This window comes from Pristiophorus japonicus, chromosome 17, assembly GCF_044704955.1.
Source record: "Pristiophorus japonicus isolate sPriJap1 chromosome 17, sPriJap1.hap1, whole genome shotgun sequence".
In the NCBI taxonomy this organism is placed as follows: domain Eukaryota; kingdom Metazoa; phylum Chordata; class Chondrichthyes; family Pristiophoridae; genus Pristiophorus; species Pristiophorus japonicus.
The window spans coordinates 37,830,496-37,844,183 of record NC_091993.1 but is presented as its reverse complement, the minus strand read 5'-3'; the positions used below and the strand labels follow the sequence as shown (position 1 = coordinate 37,844,183).

At 45.8% G+C, this 13,688-nt stretch overlaps 1 protein-coding gene across 1 annotated transcript in view; it reads right to left on the bottom strand.

Annotated features, from left to right (window-relative positions):
* The window catches only part of LOC139228164 (ADAMTS-like protein 3), a 616,221-nt gene that overhangs the window by 157,454 nt on the left and 445,079 nt on the right, over positions 1-13,688 (bottom strand). Inside the window, exon 7 of the mRNA XM_070859351.1 lies at positions 1,363-1,489. Within this exon, the coding sequence (XP_070715452.1) occupies positions 1,363-1,489 (127 nt within the window). The remainder of the gene's footprint in view (positions 1-1,362; positions 1,490-13,688) is intronic.

The window sequence follows — 13,688 nt, the reverse complement described above, 5'->3', positions numbered from 1 at the left end:
CACCACCTCACTTGCCGTTCCAGTCTGCAATCGTACACGAGGTCCCTCAAGGACAAGGGAAGCGGGAACTCCCAGCATACGGAATCCCTCGGACATGGGCAGCTTTGTAAGGAGCGGGCAGATGCTTCAACTCCTTACACAGCCCACTGGAATTTCCTGACTAAGGTCGGGGCCCGGCATATCCAACTCCCAGCCATTTTCGGAGCAGTTCGACCAGACTCCCACCGTAACTCCAGCAGAACTCCGGCGGGAATGTGGCCCTGTTGGTTACTCGTTACACCGCCAAAGTGAAACATTTTATCTGTGTTATGCCATAAAAAATGCAGAGAGGGTTGACATTTCTATTTGCTATTTCTTTCCCTTGCTCGTCTTCTGCAGGTGCTAACTCTTGCTTGCTGGGGTACAGTGGTATTCTTAAATTCTGAGTCTACACAAGGGAACGCGTCACAGTTCGGCTTGATGCTTTTCTTACCCAATGTATGCACATATATATTTTTCAGCGGGAACCAACAGACTAGGATGCTGGCATAGTGGTTATGTTACTGGACTATCAATCCAGAGACCTAGATTCACAATCTGGAGGCATGAGTTCAAATCCCATCATGGCAGCTCGGGAATTTAAATTCAGTTAATTAAATAAATTTGGAGTTTAAAAAAAAAAGCTAGTATCAGTAATGGTGACCATGAAACTACAGGATTGTTGTTAAAAACTCATCTGGTTCACTGATGTACTTTAGAGAAAGAAATCTGTCATCCTTACCTAGTCTGGTGTATGTGTGACTCCAGACCCACAGCAATGTGGCTGACTCTTAACTACCCTCTGAAATGGCCCAGCAAGCCCCTCAGTTGTACTAAACCACTACTACAAAGTCAGCACTGTGGGAGTACCTTCACCACATGGACTGCAATGATTCGAGAAGCTGGCTCACCTTCTCAAGGACAATTACAGATGGGCAATAAATGCCGGCCTTGCCAGCAACGCCCATATCCCACGAACGAATAAATAGAAAAAAATTTAAAGTGCTAAGGCCAATTGTAATACCCTTGCCATTCCCCCTCTCCTGCCCACAAATCATACTCTCCTTCCCGGAGATGTGCTAACGCAATAAAGAGAATCAAAAGTTGGGATCTTCTACTTTGTACTGCTCGGTGCGAGGCCAGTGCTCTTACTCACTCGGTTGTTGGCCGGGCTTAAAAGAAACATTACGCACCAGACAAGCTGAAAAAGCACCAACGCCATCATCAATAATTTTCCTTATCAAATAAATGTCATGCTCTGTGCTAATTGAAGTTGTGGGATAAATGTTTTGTTAACAGGCGGGTGACGTAAAACTTTTAACAACATAAAATCATAAGACGCACATTTTTCAGGAGACACGTGTGATTTGGACTGTCCTCGTACAAGTCTGCATGTTGAACCGCTGCCTGCGCAAACTCCACAGTTGTCTTCCTTGGCTTTACTCCCAAGTTGCCGATCGCAGCCTACCACCTGCCAACAAAAATATCACAGTCAAGAGAAGGCTAAAGCCGACAGTATACAAGCTCAGGTTTCAGCAATTCTGTTTATTTTTACGTTACCCTTTACATTTTGAAGTTGGCCTCATTCTGTCACAACGCAGCTCCCTTTATTTGACTATTAATTTGCTTGGAACGTCTAAAGTACAATTTAATTTCTGGAGAGTTTCACAGCATTATTAAAGAAAGTCAAAGAATCAGCATCAACTATGTGAGAAGAATGCTTCGGCTGCACGGATCTTTAAGGACGCCTTCATCTTAGTAAAAGCTTACACGTGTATATGGGGTGGTCCAAGTCAAGCCTAATTGCTAGCAATTTATATGTTTATTTTGATAAACGTAGCTACATTGCTTAGTCCAAAGTCATCAACATTCTAATGATTATCCAAGTGTCGGATTGGCTCAGTTGGTAACGCTTTTGCCTCTGATCCGACTAGCTTGTGTGTTCGCGCCCATCCCCAGGACTCAAACTCATAATCTGGACTGACATTCCAGTGCAGTACTGAGGGAGTGCTACATTGCCAGAGGTGCCATTATTTGGAGCCATTTGTCTGATGAGATATTAAACCGAGGCCCCCGTCTGCCTATTTAGGTGGATGTGAAAGATCCCACAGCACTATTCGAACAAGTAGGGAGTTTCTCCAGTTTCCTTGCCAGCATTCCTCCCACAACCAGAAACAGATGAACCAGTTATTTATCTGTGACTTTGCTTTGCACAAATTAGCTGCAGCATTTGTCGACATAACAATTACATTTCACAAAGTAATTCTTCTGATGTGAAACACTTTGATACACCCTGAGGATTTGATAAAGTGTCGTGTAAATACAAGTTTGTTCTTTCTGCATCATCTGGGTTTAACTAAACAATATAGATATAAAAGCTTTAAAGCCTTGTACATTTTAATAGAATACCATGGTGCATAAACCCTCAAATTACTGCGAGAGATGTTATGGTCTGAGCACCCAACATGTTTGTATCAAATTCCTTTGATGGAGGCACTAATTCATTTTCTTTCCTCAAGTCAGTGGAACAAAGAATTTAATACAAGTATATTGAATGCATATACCATAAAGTGACTTACAGAAATTTCCAGCCTTATGTGCGAAGTGATAAGTACAATAAGCCTGCTCAGAGTAATTTACAAGCTATAAAAACATGGTTAATGTTGCTGCTAAGACTAACAAAAGTGCAAAAAAAGTGATTTCAACAAGTACATGCTGTTCCGGCTCGGGTTCAGGACAAAGACCTTTTCCCTCATGCAAATAGCTCGGCAAGAGTTTCCATATGCTGACCATGTCTCTTACGAACTGAAATCCGCATCTTTTAAACGCTACTGTGCTGCACTAGTATAACCCGGGTCCAACAAGGAAGCCTGATCACGAATGACCAACTAGAGAGCGGCATTGTCGAAGGTGCCGTCTTGTGCATAAAATCTTAAACCAACTTTCTGTCTGACTGTTCAGGAGAATGTAACAAAAATCCCTTGACATTACTCGAAGAGGAACAGGGATTCTCCCCAGTGTCCTGGCCGATAATTCTCCTTCAACCAGCAGCACAAAAACCAGATTAACTGGTCATTCATTTATGTACATTGGTTGCCACCTTTGCCTCCATAACAGTCACTGCCTTTCAAAGGTAACTGATTGGCAGGTCCTGACTAGATTTAGTTGCAATTAAATAGATTTTTTTGCAAGCCAAAGCACAATGCATAATATTATCCAGAATAAGAAATACGTGCGAGGTCAAGCAGCTGTCCACAAGTGGTGAATTGATCTTTTTCAGATGTCAGTCTTTGTGTGGTTATGTTCGTATTGTACCACAAATACTGCTTACAGCTTTTCTGCTATTGTTTTTTTTTTGGAATGGGACCAGAGCAACTTTATTGCATTCCTTGGTCAACACAATGCAACCTTCACGTGGGCCTTTGAGGTGAGGTTATCACACACACAATATGTGAGCCCCCAAATCTCAATATGCCTCGGCAGACAGACACCTTCACAGGAGTAGACACTAGAAGCTGGGCCCAAGACATTTATTCAGTTAGTTTCCTCGATGTAGCAGCAAGATCATTGTCATCAAATTGCCTCTTCACTTAAGGCCTGTTACCGCCGGAAATCAGTGGCCACCCTGGGGAGTACAAAAGCCGCCGATTTCTCGTGTAACGGCCGCCATCTTGAAAATTCCGCTCCTGCGGTATCCCGGCGGTGACCCGCTCCCCCACTGCTGCTCCTCTGCTGCCGATCCATCCTAAATGTGTCATCAGAGTGCACCACCGATGTTCCCCTCCGATGGCAAAATTCCACAAAAAAAATCTTGCTCCCGCCGCGCAGTGCCAAAAGTAGCTTTTTGTGTAGGTGCACTGAGCTATGAGTCCTTCTAAAATGACGGTGCGGCTCCCATTAAAGTGGAGGACCCACTGCCACTGCCACCATGTTTTTTTTTAAAATCGGTCGGCTGCCATGTCGGGCCAAAAACCATGCCACCGAATTTGGCCGGGCCTCTTCGGTGCCAGGCCGCTGGCCCGGCCGAAACCCTCCCTGGTGGCCCAGTGGACCGAATGTCAACAATCGCGCAGGCTCTCCCCTTTAAATGAAGGGGAGAACCGTGGTGATGCAGCGCCGTGATGACGTCATCAGCGCAATGCTGATGGGTGACAGCGGCGGTCACTACACCCGCCCCCCTCTAGTATGCGAACTTCCGCTCACCACCGCACTTCCGCCCCCATTATGATCGACTTCCGGGCCGCTGGAAAAAAAAGCCAAAGAGCGAAATTTCGCTCAAGAGGCCACCGCACCCACAAAAACAACAGAAACAGGGTAGGTGCGCCCCGTTTCCAGCGGTGGGCAATTTTGGCCCCAAACAGTCTTCACATTTGAATAAAGAGTGGGACACTGAATTGGGGGCTATGTCTCATCCCTGAGACATCTCCAAATAGGACCAAAATCAGAGAATATATATTAAATTGCATATACATTAATATTTTAATGACATAGTTCCCCTAGAGAGAGTCATTCACTTGAAGGAGCTGCCTCCATCTTAAGCCTAACTACATTTATTATTATAACTTTTCAACACCAAAGCCACAACCCCTATTTTTGTCGTATGAGCTTCGATGTTAATTGAGTAGAATCACAGAATGTTATAGTACGGAAACAGGTTATTCAGTCCATAGAATGTGTGTACAGGTATTTTTCTCCACATGAGCCATCTGGTCTAATCCCACTCTCCTCACTACCCATACTTTTCAGATTCCTCTTTTTTTAAAGGAACTATCAAATTCTCTATTAAAATATTAAAGTTTAACCAATTTTAAAGTTTAGCCATAATTTCATTTTTTTTCCTCAAAAACTTGAGACACACATTAGTGTTGAGAATAACTAGGTCACTGCAAACATTAAAATATAGGACAAAGGAACACCATACAACTATGTGATACAAATGGTGATTTCTAGGCTAAGAATGTCAGTATATTATAACAGTTACGGTAGCTCTCCAGTGATGTTATCAGTCCTGCAGAACTGTGGCCTGCACAACACTGGAGGGAGAGAATAACTGCTGGCAGCACTAATGGACTATATTAACGAGGCCTATGTCTATATTATCCATTAGGAGACAGTGCAGGAATCCTGAGCTGATGTTATTTTGGGGAATAAAATGCTGCTATTTTGTACAGCACTAAATAGTGTGAGCCCTGAAAGTCACTGTCCTACTGAGCAGGGATACAAAAAGGGTTCTAAACTGTCCCATCTGTTAGAATGCTTCTTGGACGTGAAACTAATTTTTCCCATGACTTAGCTCCCCAGGACTGAATTGTAGCATTTATAGTTTTTGACATAATCAAGTTTCCCTTGCTTGAAGAACAGCTGCTGAATTCAAAAATAGCTATCAAAATTCATAATCCAATCGTACATTTTCCAAAAACCATGATGTTATCTCTTTCTTTCCCCATTTTATTTCCCTTTCGCGAGCCTCCCGCATATGTGCAACAGCACTTTCCAGGCTGGAAGTGAACTGTGCAGACTGCCCATCAGCCCGAGAAGGAAGGAGTGCAAGGTAGAACTCAGGGGGAACAGCAGAGGCAGAGCAAAAGAACAGTAAAGTATAAATATTAATGGCGGATTCTTGGATCAAAAATGCACACGTATGGACAACACCAAGTTTAACTTGTGCATAACACAGCCAAATACTCAAAGGTTAAAAACATAATGTAAAACAATATTCTGGTCATATTTTGGGTGCAATTTGCTAAAACACGGAGATACTCATTTGAGTTTCATATTCGATTCTCATCACAAAAGGATGTTGGATGAATAGTATACCATAAACAAATGTTTTATTTTGGTTAAAACAGTTCCTCTTCCCTAAAGGAGCGTGACAAGTTTATGGAGGACGTGTACACTAAAAGCCTTATTGGTGCTCATTCATGTCCAGTCACATACTTCAGAGGCACCCAAGTATTCTTCATCATCATCATAGGCAGTCCCTCGAAATTGAGGAAGACTTGCTTCCAATCTCAAAGTGAGTTCTTAAGTGACTGTACAGTCCAATACGGGAATGACAGTCTCTATCACAGGTGGAGCAGACAGTGGTTGAAGGAAAGGGTGGGTGGGGAGTCTGGTTTGCTGCCCACTGTTTCCGCTGCCTGTTGTGTATGGAGAAAGAGTCAGTCTGAATACTGTGAGCTCAAAGTAAAGTGTGACCTTAGTCTTTTATTGCAGGTCTCCAGAGTGCCTCTCCAACCTGTGACGCCTCCTTAAATACCTGAGCTCCCAAGGGATTATGGGATCCCTTGGGACTCCAGGGGATGAGCCCTTTGGTGGCTGGACAGAGTAAATACAAGTATACATATATAACAGCCTGCACTTGTTTTCTGCATGCTCTCGGCGACGAGGCTCGAGGTGCTCAGTGCCCTCCCGGATGCTCTTCCTCCACTTAGGGCGATCTTTGGCCAGGGATTCATGGGTGTCGGTGGGGATGTTGCACTTTATCAACTAGGCTTTGAGGGTATCCTTGAAACGTTTCCTCTGCCCACCTGGGGCTCGCTTGCCGTGTAGGAGTTCCGAGTAGAGCGCTTGCTTTGGGAGTCTTGTGCCGGAAATGCAGACAATGTGGCCCCCGCCCAACAGAGCTGGTCGAGTGTGGTCAGTGCTTCGATGCTGGGAATGTTGGCCTGGTCGAGGACACTGACATTGGTGCGTCTATCCTCCCAGGGGATTCACAACACAGGTGAATACAGCAATTATCTTCTTAATTAATGAATAGTGACTCTCTCTCGTGGAGGTGAAGCTTTACGAGGACAGGACATTATAAATAGAATTTAGAGGTGTCCACCTTTTAGGCTAGAGGGCATTCGTGAAGTGAATAGTGAGTTCATTTAAAGGCCTGGCTGCAGCTTAGAATGCTGATGTCTTTGACTGAGAGGTCAATCAAGAAGCTGGAGACAGGTGCCACAACATTGCAGAAGTCACGGGGGAGGAACGTGGTGCTTGGTGAGTTGCTGCAATGCACCCTGCAGCCAGACCGCACTGTTGGTGGAGGGCTGGATATTAAGTTCTTCTTCTTAGGCGGTCCCTTGAATTGAGGATGACTTGCTTCCACGCCAAAAAAGGGATGAGTTCGATGAGTTCACAGGTGTTTCAATGAAGGATCTAATATTCCAGGCCTGAAGGGTGGAAGATGCCTATGCATGGATTTTTTTAACATGGGGTGGCCGTTGCACACCAGCCACCACACGGGCTTGTCCAAGCTAGGTCTTGGTCCAGTGGCAAGGGTTAACCAAGACGACTGGAGAGCAGCTCTGATGCACGGACCCAGTGCGCACACATATCGCAGTGTAGGGTGAGCGGCAGCCCCTGGAGCAGTGTGGCGACCCCGACCTGAGGATATTAAGTAGAGTGGCAGGGGGCACCGATCAAGAGAACTGCTGCCTCGTGAATGGTAGAGAGGTTCTTCAGTGTTGGTGTGGCTGCATCCAGCCAGGCAAGTGGTGAGTATTCCATTAAACTCTTCCCCTGAGCCTTGTGGGTAGTGGAGAGGTATTGAGGGGTCTGGAGGTGAGCCACTGGTAGGAAAGTACCAGTCCTGCTTTTGTGTCTGTGGTGTTAATACGACTGGCCCAGTTAAGCTTCTGGTGACTCCGGGGATGTTGCTGATGGAGGACTTGGTAATGGTGGTGCCGCTGAAGCTTGAGAGATGGCTTGCCTTTATCGTGAATGGAGGTAAAGATTATCTACCAGTTACATGGTGCAAGTATTACCTGCCTGTTGTCAGCCCAAGTCCAGATTTGTCCTGGAGTCCGCAGAAGGTCAACATGGGCTACGTCATTCTCAAAAGAATTGTGAATGGAGCTGAACACTGGCATTGCCAATGAATAGTGCAACTTTTCCCCTTTTGATGGAGGGCGGTTATTATTGGAACAGAAGATAATGATTGGGTAATGGCTGCTTGGTTGAGGAACTCCTACAGTGATGTCCTGGGTTGTAATGGTTTGCCTCCGACAACCACAACCAGCTTCCTTTTGAGTCAGGTGTAACTGCAGCTGCTGGATGGTTTACCCTTTGAACCCCATTGCCCTCAGCCTTGTAAGGGCTCCGTAGGTTCAAGCCCCACTCCAGTGGCTTAAGCACATAATCCAGACTGACATTTCAGGCCCTGTTTGCCCTCTCAGGTGGAGGTAAACGATTCCACAGCAGTACAAAGCATTTCTCCTGGTGTCCTGGCTGACATTATCCCAACCAACATCTGAAACTGATGATCTGGTCATTTATTTAATCGCTATGTGTGGGAGCTTGCTGTCGGAGTGGATGTAAAAGGTCCCATGGCAATCGGCTGCTGTACCACAGTGACTACACTTCAAATGTACTTTATTGGCTGTAACATGCTTTGAGATGTGCGGAGATCATGAAAGGTGCTATATAAATGCAAGCTCTTGTTTCCCTTGGCACGCTCCTTGGTCGAATGCTGCCTTTGGATCAAGGATAGCTCACTTTCTGGCATTCAGCTCCTGTGTCATTTCTGCTGCAAGGCTGTGATGAGGTAGTTAGGTGAGTAATTCTGACAGAAATCAAATTAAGTGTCAGTAAGCAGGTTTTTGGTGAAAGAAATGTCACTTGATGACTCCCACTATCCTTTTGCAGATGGTGATTCAGCCCCCAGAGCCTGTTTTGCTATTTAACTAGATCATGGCTTCTCCATTTAAGCTGCTTTGCTCCATGTCCTTTAATATCCTTACCCTCGCCTCGCGCACTCTCGCCTCGGAGTCAGAAGGTTGTGGGTTCAAGTCCCACTCCAGGAACTTGAGCACAGAAAATCTAAGCTGACACTGCAGTGCAGTGCTGAGGGAGTGCTGCACTGTCGGAGGTGCCGTCTTTCGGATGAGACGTTAAACCGAGGCCCTGTCTGCTCCCTCAGGTGGACGTAAAAGATCATGGGCTAGATTTTCCATTATTTTTGCATGCATACTGCCCACTTAACATACATTTTAAAGCTGAAATGAGGTATAACGCCCATATAGCCACAAAATGGAAACTAACACCCATTTTTTGGACACTTAGCGCCGAGCGTTGCTTTTGCCATGTCCCCTCGCTATGAAGGCCAACATGCCATTTGCTTTCTTAACCGCCTGCTGTACCTGCATGCCAACCTTCAATGACTGATGTACCATGACACCCAGGTCTCGTTGCACCTCCCCTTTTCCTAATCTGTCACCATTCAGATAATAGTCTGTCTCTCTGTTTTTACCACCAAAGTGGATAACCTCACATTTATCCACATTATACTTCATCTGCCATGCATTTGCCCACTCACCTAACCTATCCAAGTCACTCTGAAGCCTCATAGCATCTCCCTCGCAGCTCACACTGCCACCCAACTTAGTGTCATCCGCAAATTTGGAGATACTACATTTAATCCCCTCGTCTGAATCATTAATGTACAGTGTAAACAACTGGGGCCCCAGCACAGAACCTTGCGGTACCCCACTAGTCACTGCCTGCCATTCTGAAAAGTACCCATTTACTCCTACTTTTTGCTTCCTGTCTGACAACCAGTTCTCAATCCACGTCAGCACACTACCCCCAATCCCATGTGCTTTAACTTTGCACATTAATCTCTTGTGTGGGACCTTGTCGAAAGTCTTCTGAAAGTCCAAATACACCACATCAACTGGTTCTCCCTTGTCCACTCTACTGGAAACATCCTCAAAAAATTCCAGAAGATTTGTCAAGCATGATTTCCCTTTCACAAATCCATGCTGACTTGGACCTATCATGTCACCTCTTTCCAAATGCGCTGCTATGACATCCTTAATAATTGATTCCATCATTTTACCCACTACTGAGGTCAGGCTGACCGGTCTATAATTCCCTGTTTTCTCTCTCCCTCCTTTTTTAAAAAGTGGGGTTACATTGGCTACCCGCCACTCGATAGGAACTGATCCAGAGTCAATGGAATGTTGGAAAATGACTGTCAATGCATCCGCTATTTCCAAGGCCACCTCCTTAAGTACTCTGGGATGCAGTCCATCAGGCCCTGGGGATTTATCGGCCTTCAATCCCATCAATTTCCCCAACACAATTTCCCGACTAATAAAGATTTCCCTCAGTTCCTCCTCCTTACTAGACCCTCTGACCCCTTTTATATCCAGAAGGTTGATTGTGTCCTCCTTAGTGAATACCGAACCAAAGTACTTGTTCAATTGGTCTGCCATTTCTTTGTTCCCCGTTATGACTTCCCCTGATTCTGACTACAGGGGACCTACATTTGTCTTTACTAATCTTTTTCTCTTTACATATCTATAGAAACTTTTGCAATCCGTCTTAATGTTCCCTGCAAGCTTCTTCTCGTACTCCATTTTCCCTGCCCTAATCAAACCCTTTGTCCTCCTCTGCTGAGTTCTAAATTTCTCCCAGTCCCCGGGTTCGCTGCTATTTCTGGCCAATTTGTATGCCACTTCCTTGGCTTTAATACCATCCCTGATTTCCCTTGATAGCCACGGTTGAGCCACCTTCCCTTTTTTATTTTTACGCCAGACAGGAATGTACAATTGTTGTAGTTCATCCATGCGGTCTCTAAATGTCTGCCATTGCCCATCCACAGTCAACCCCCTAAGTATCATTCGCCAATCTATCCTAGCCAATTCACGCCTCATACCTTCAAAGTTACCCTTCTTTAGTTCTGGACAATGGTCTCTGAATTAACTCTTTCATTCTCCATCCTAATTCAGAATTCCACCATATTATGGTCACTCTTTCCCAAGGGGCCTCGCACAACGAGATTGCTAATTAATCCTCTCTCATTGCTAATTAATCCTCTCTCTAAGATGGCCTCCCTCTTTGTTGGTTCCTCGACATATTGGTCTAGAAAACCATCCCGTATGCACTCTAGGAAATCCTCCTCCACCGTATTGCTTCCAGTTTGGCTAGCCCAATCTATGTGCATATTAAAGTCACCCATTATAACTGCTGTACCTTTATTGCATGCACCCTTAATTTCCTGTTTGATGCCCTCCCCAACATCACTACTATTGTTTGGAGGTCTGTACACAACTCCCACTAACGTTTTTTGCCCTTTGGTGTTCTGCAGCTCTACCCATATAGATTCCACATCATCCAAGCTAATGTCTTTCCTAACTATTGCATTAATCTCCTCTTTAACCAGCAATGCTACCCCACCTCCTTTTCCTTTTATTCTATCCTTCCTGAATGTTGAATACCCCTGGATGTTGAGTTCCCAGCCCTGATCATCCTGGAGCCACGTCTCCGTAATCCCAATCACATCATATTTGTTAACATCTATTTGCACAGTTAATTCATCCACCTTATTGCGGATACTCCTTGCATTAAGACACAAAGCCTTCAGGCTTGTTTTTTTAACACCCTTTGTCCTTTTAGAATTTTGCTGTACAGTGGCCCTTTTTGTTCTTTTTCTTGGGTTTCTCTGCCCTCCACTTTTCCTCATCTCCTTTCTGTCTTTTGCTTTTGACTCCTTTTTGTTTCCCTCTGTCTCCCTACATTGGTTCCCATCCCCCTGCCATATTAGTTTAACTCCTCCCCAACAGCACTAGCAAACACTCCCCCTAGGACATTGGTTCCGGTCCTGCCCAGGTGCAGGCCGTCCGGTTTGTACTGGTCCCACCTCCCCCAGAACCAGTTCCAATGCCCCAGGAATTTGAATCCCTCCCTGCTGCACCACTGCTCAGGTCAATGCTGGATGCTTGGTGACAAAGGATATGGCCTCGCCACCTGGCTGATGACCCCATTGTGTGATGCCCATACCGAAGCCGAGAGGCGATACAATGAGAGCCACAGAGCCACTCGCAATATCATCGAGAAAAGCATTGGAGTGCTGAAACAGCGCTTTAGATGCCTCGACCACTCAGGAGGCGAGCTCCAATACCACCCTGAGCAGGTAGCTCAATTCGTTGTGGTGTGCTCCATGATGCACAACTTGGCTATCAGGAGGAGACAAGAATTGCCAGAAGGGTCTGACGGTCCACCTCAGGAGAGAGAGGAAGAGGAAGAGGAGGACGAGGAGGTGGATGCTGACATCGGGCCAGACAATCAGGCTGACACTGAAGCCATGCCCCCACCCCACTGTAGATGGCAGGAAAGGGTCCATAGCTGCAAGACTCTTATGTCAGGAGCTCATAAATGAGTGCTTTATCTGAAAGAACATTGGTGTTATTTACAAGGCTGACACACTGCTGGATGTGCAGGTCATACATCAATGGTGGGCATCACCTTGGTGCCAGTTAAAGTTTAAGCTGATGCAAGTTAAGTGTAATTATACTCTTTCATGTTAAGGAATCACCAGTGTGTAACGGTGCAGCTATCTGAGCCAATGCGCAATAAGGTTATATTAAATAAAAAACATTTAATCCGATCATTTGTCTGAAATCATAAGTATATCTGTAAAAACCACCCCAGTCCCAACTCAGCCCACAACAAATGTATCACATTTACAATGGTCCCCATTTCCAGCAAAATAGAACACAATGCAAAAGAACAAGGTAGCCCCCTCGCACTTGCCCCGACCCTCGCACCAACACAGCAGCAGCACCTAAAAATATGTCCAAGACAACACCTGCGGCCATGCATCTCACTTTCCTCCCCCCGCCCCCCACACCCCCGCTTCTCCTCCACACCTCTACCCCTTCCCCTTCCCCTCCTGACTCCAAGCCACCTGGCCGAGGAGTTCCTCAGGCTATGCTTTATTTGGGGGGTGGGAGATGACGGCAGAACCGCTTATTGGACGGATACGGGAGAGGACGGTCCCAAGGTGGGAACGTGCTCCGAGCCAGAACCTGGCTCTCGTGTCGTTGGCAATGGGGGTGCGGCACCTTGGGGTGCAGTGCCGCACTCTGACCACTGGGAGCCCTCTGCCACCAGTGTCCCTGGCTAACAGCTCCAGGGCCTCCTCCATCCCTTCCAAGTCATGTATTATTTGTTGGACAAAATCTCGGTGCCAACTATGTTCGTGGTGCTTAGTAGGCTTTTTGCTGCCGGTGAATCTCCCTCGTGCCTCCCACAACAGCCAAACAAGCACAGACCATAGCCACACACGCTTTCAGTCCCTCTCTGCTCCCTCTCTCTCTGTCTCCTCTTCTGCACATGTCATGGTTACCCTTGACCTCCTGAATCGCAGGAATCGAGCGTTGCCATGCCATTGCTAAGGACGACAACACTTTACGGCAGGAGGTCAGAGAATTTAACGCTACCGCCCATTTCACATCGCTCGCAGTAATGCCCAATTTTTAAAATGGAGACTAGGGCTTTGAAAATGGGTGACAAGCCGGCAATCTGAAAACCCATTTTTACCGCCCACACCGGGAATAACGACCATTTTTGGGCAATCTGCACAAAAGTGTAAAATCTAGCCCCATATAGCACTATTTCAAAGATCCTAACCCTAAATCCCCAGTGTCCTGGCGAATATTTATCCCTCAATCAACATAACAAAAACTGATTATCTGGTCATTATCACATTGCTGTGTGTGGGAGCTTGCTGTGCGCAAATTGGCTGCTGTGTTTCCCACATTACAACAGTGACTACACTCCAAAAGTACTTCATTGGCTGTAAAACGCTTTGAGACGTCCGATGGTCGTGAAAAGTGCTATATAAATCCAAGTCTTTCTTTCTTTCTTTCACCCACCCAGCAAAAATCTAGCGATCT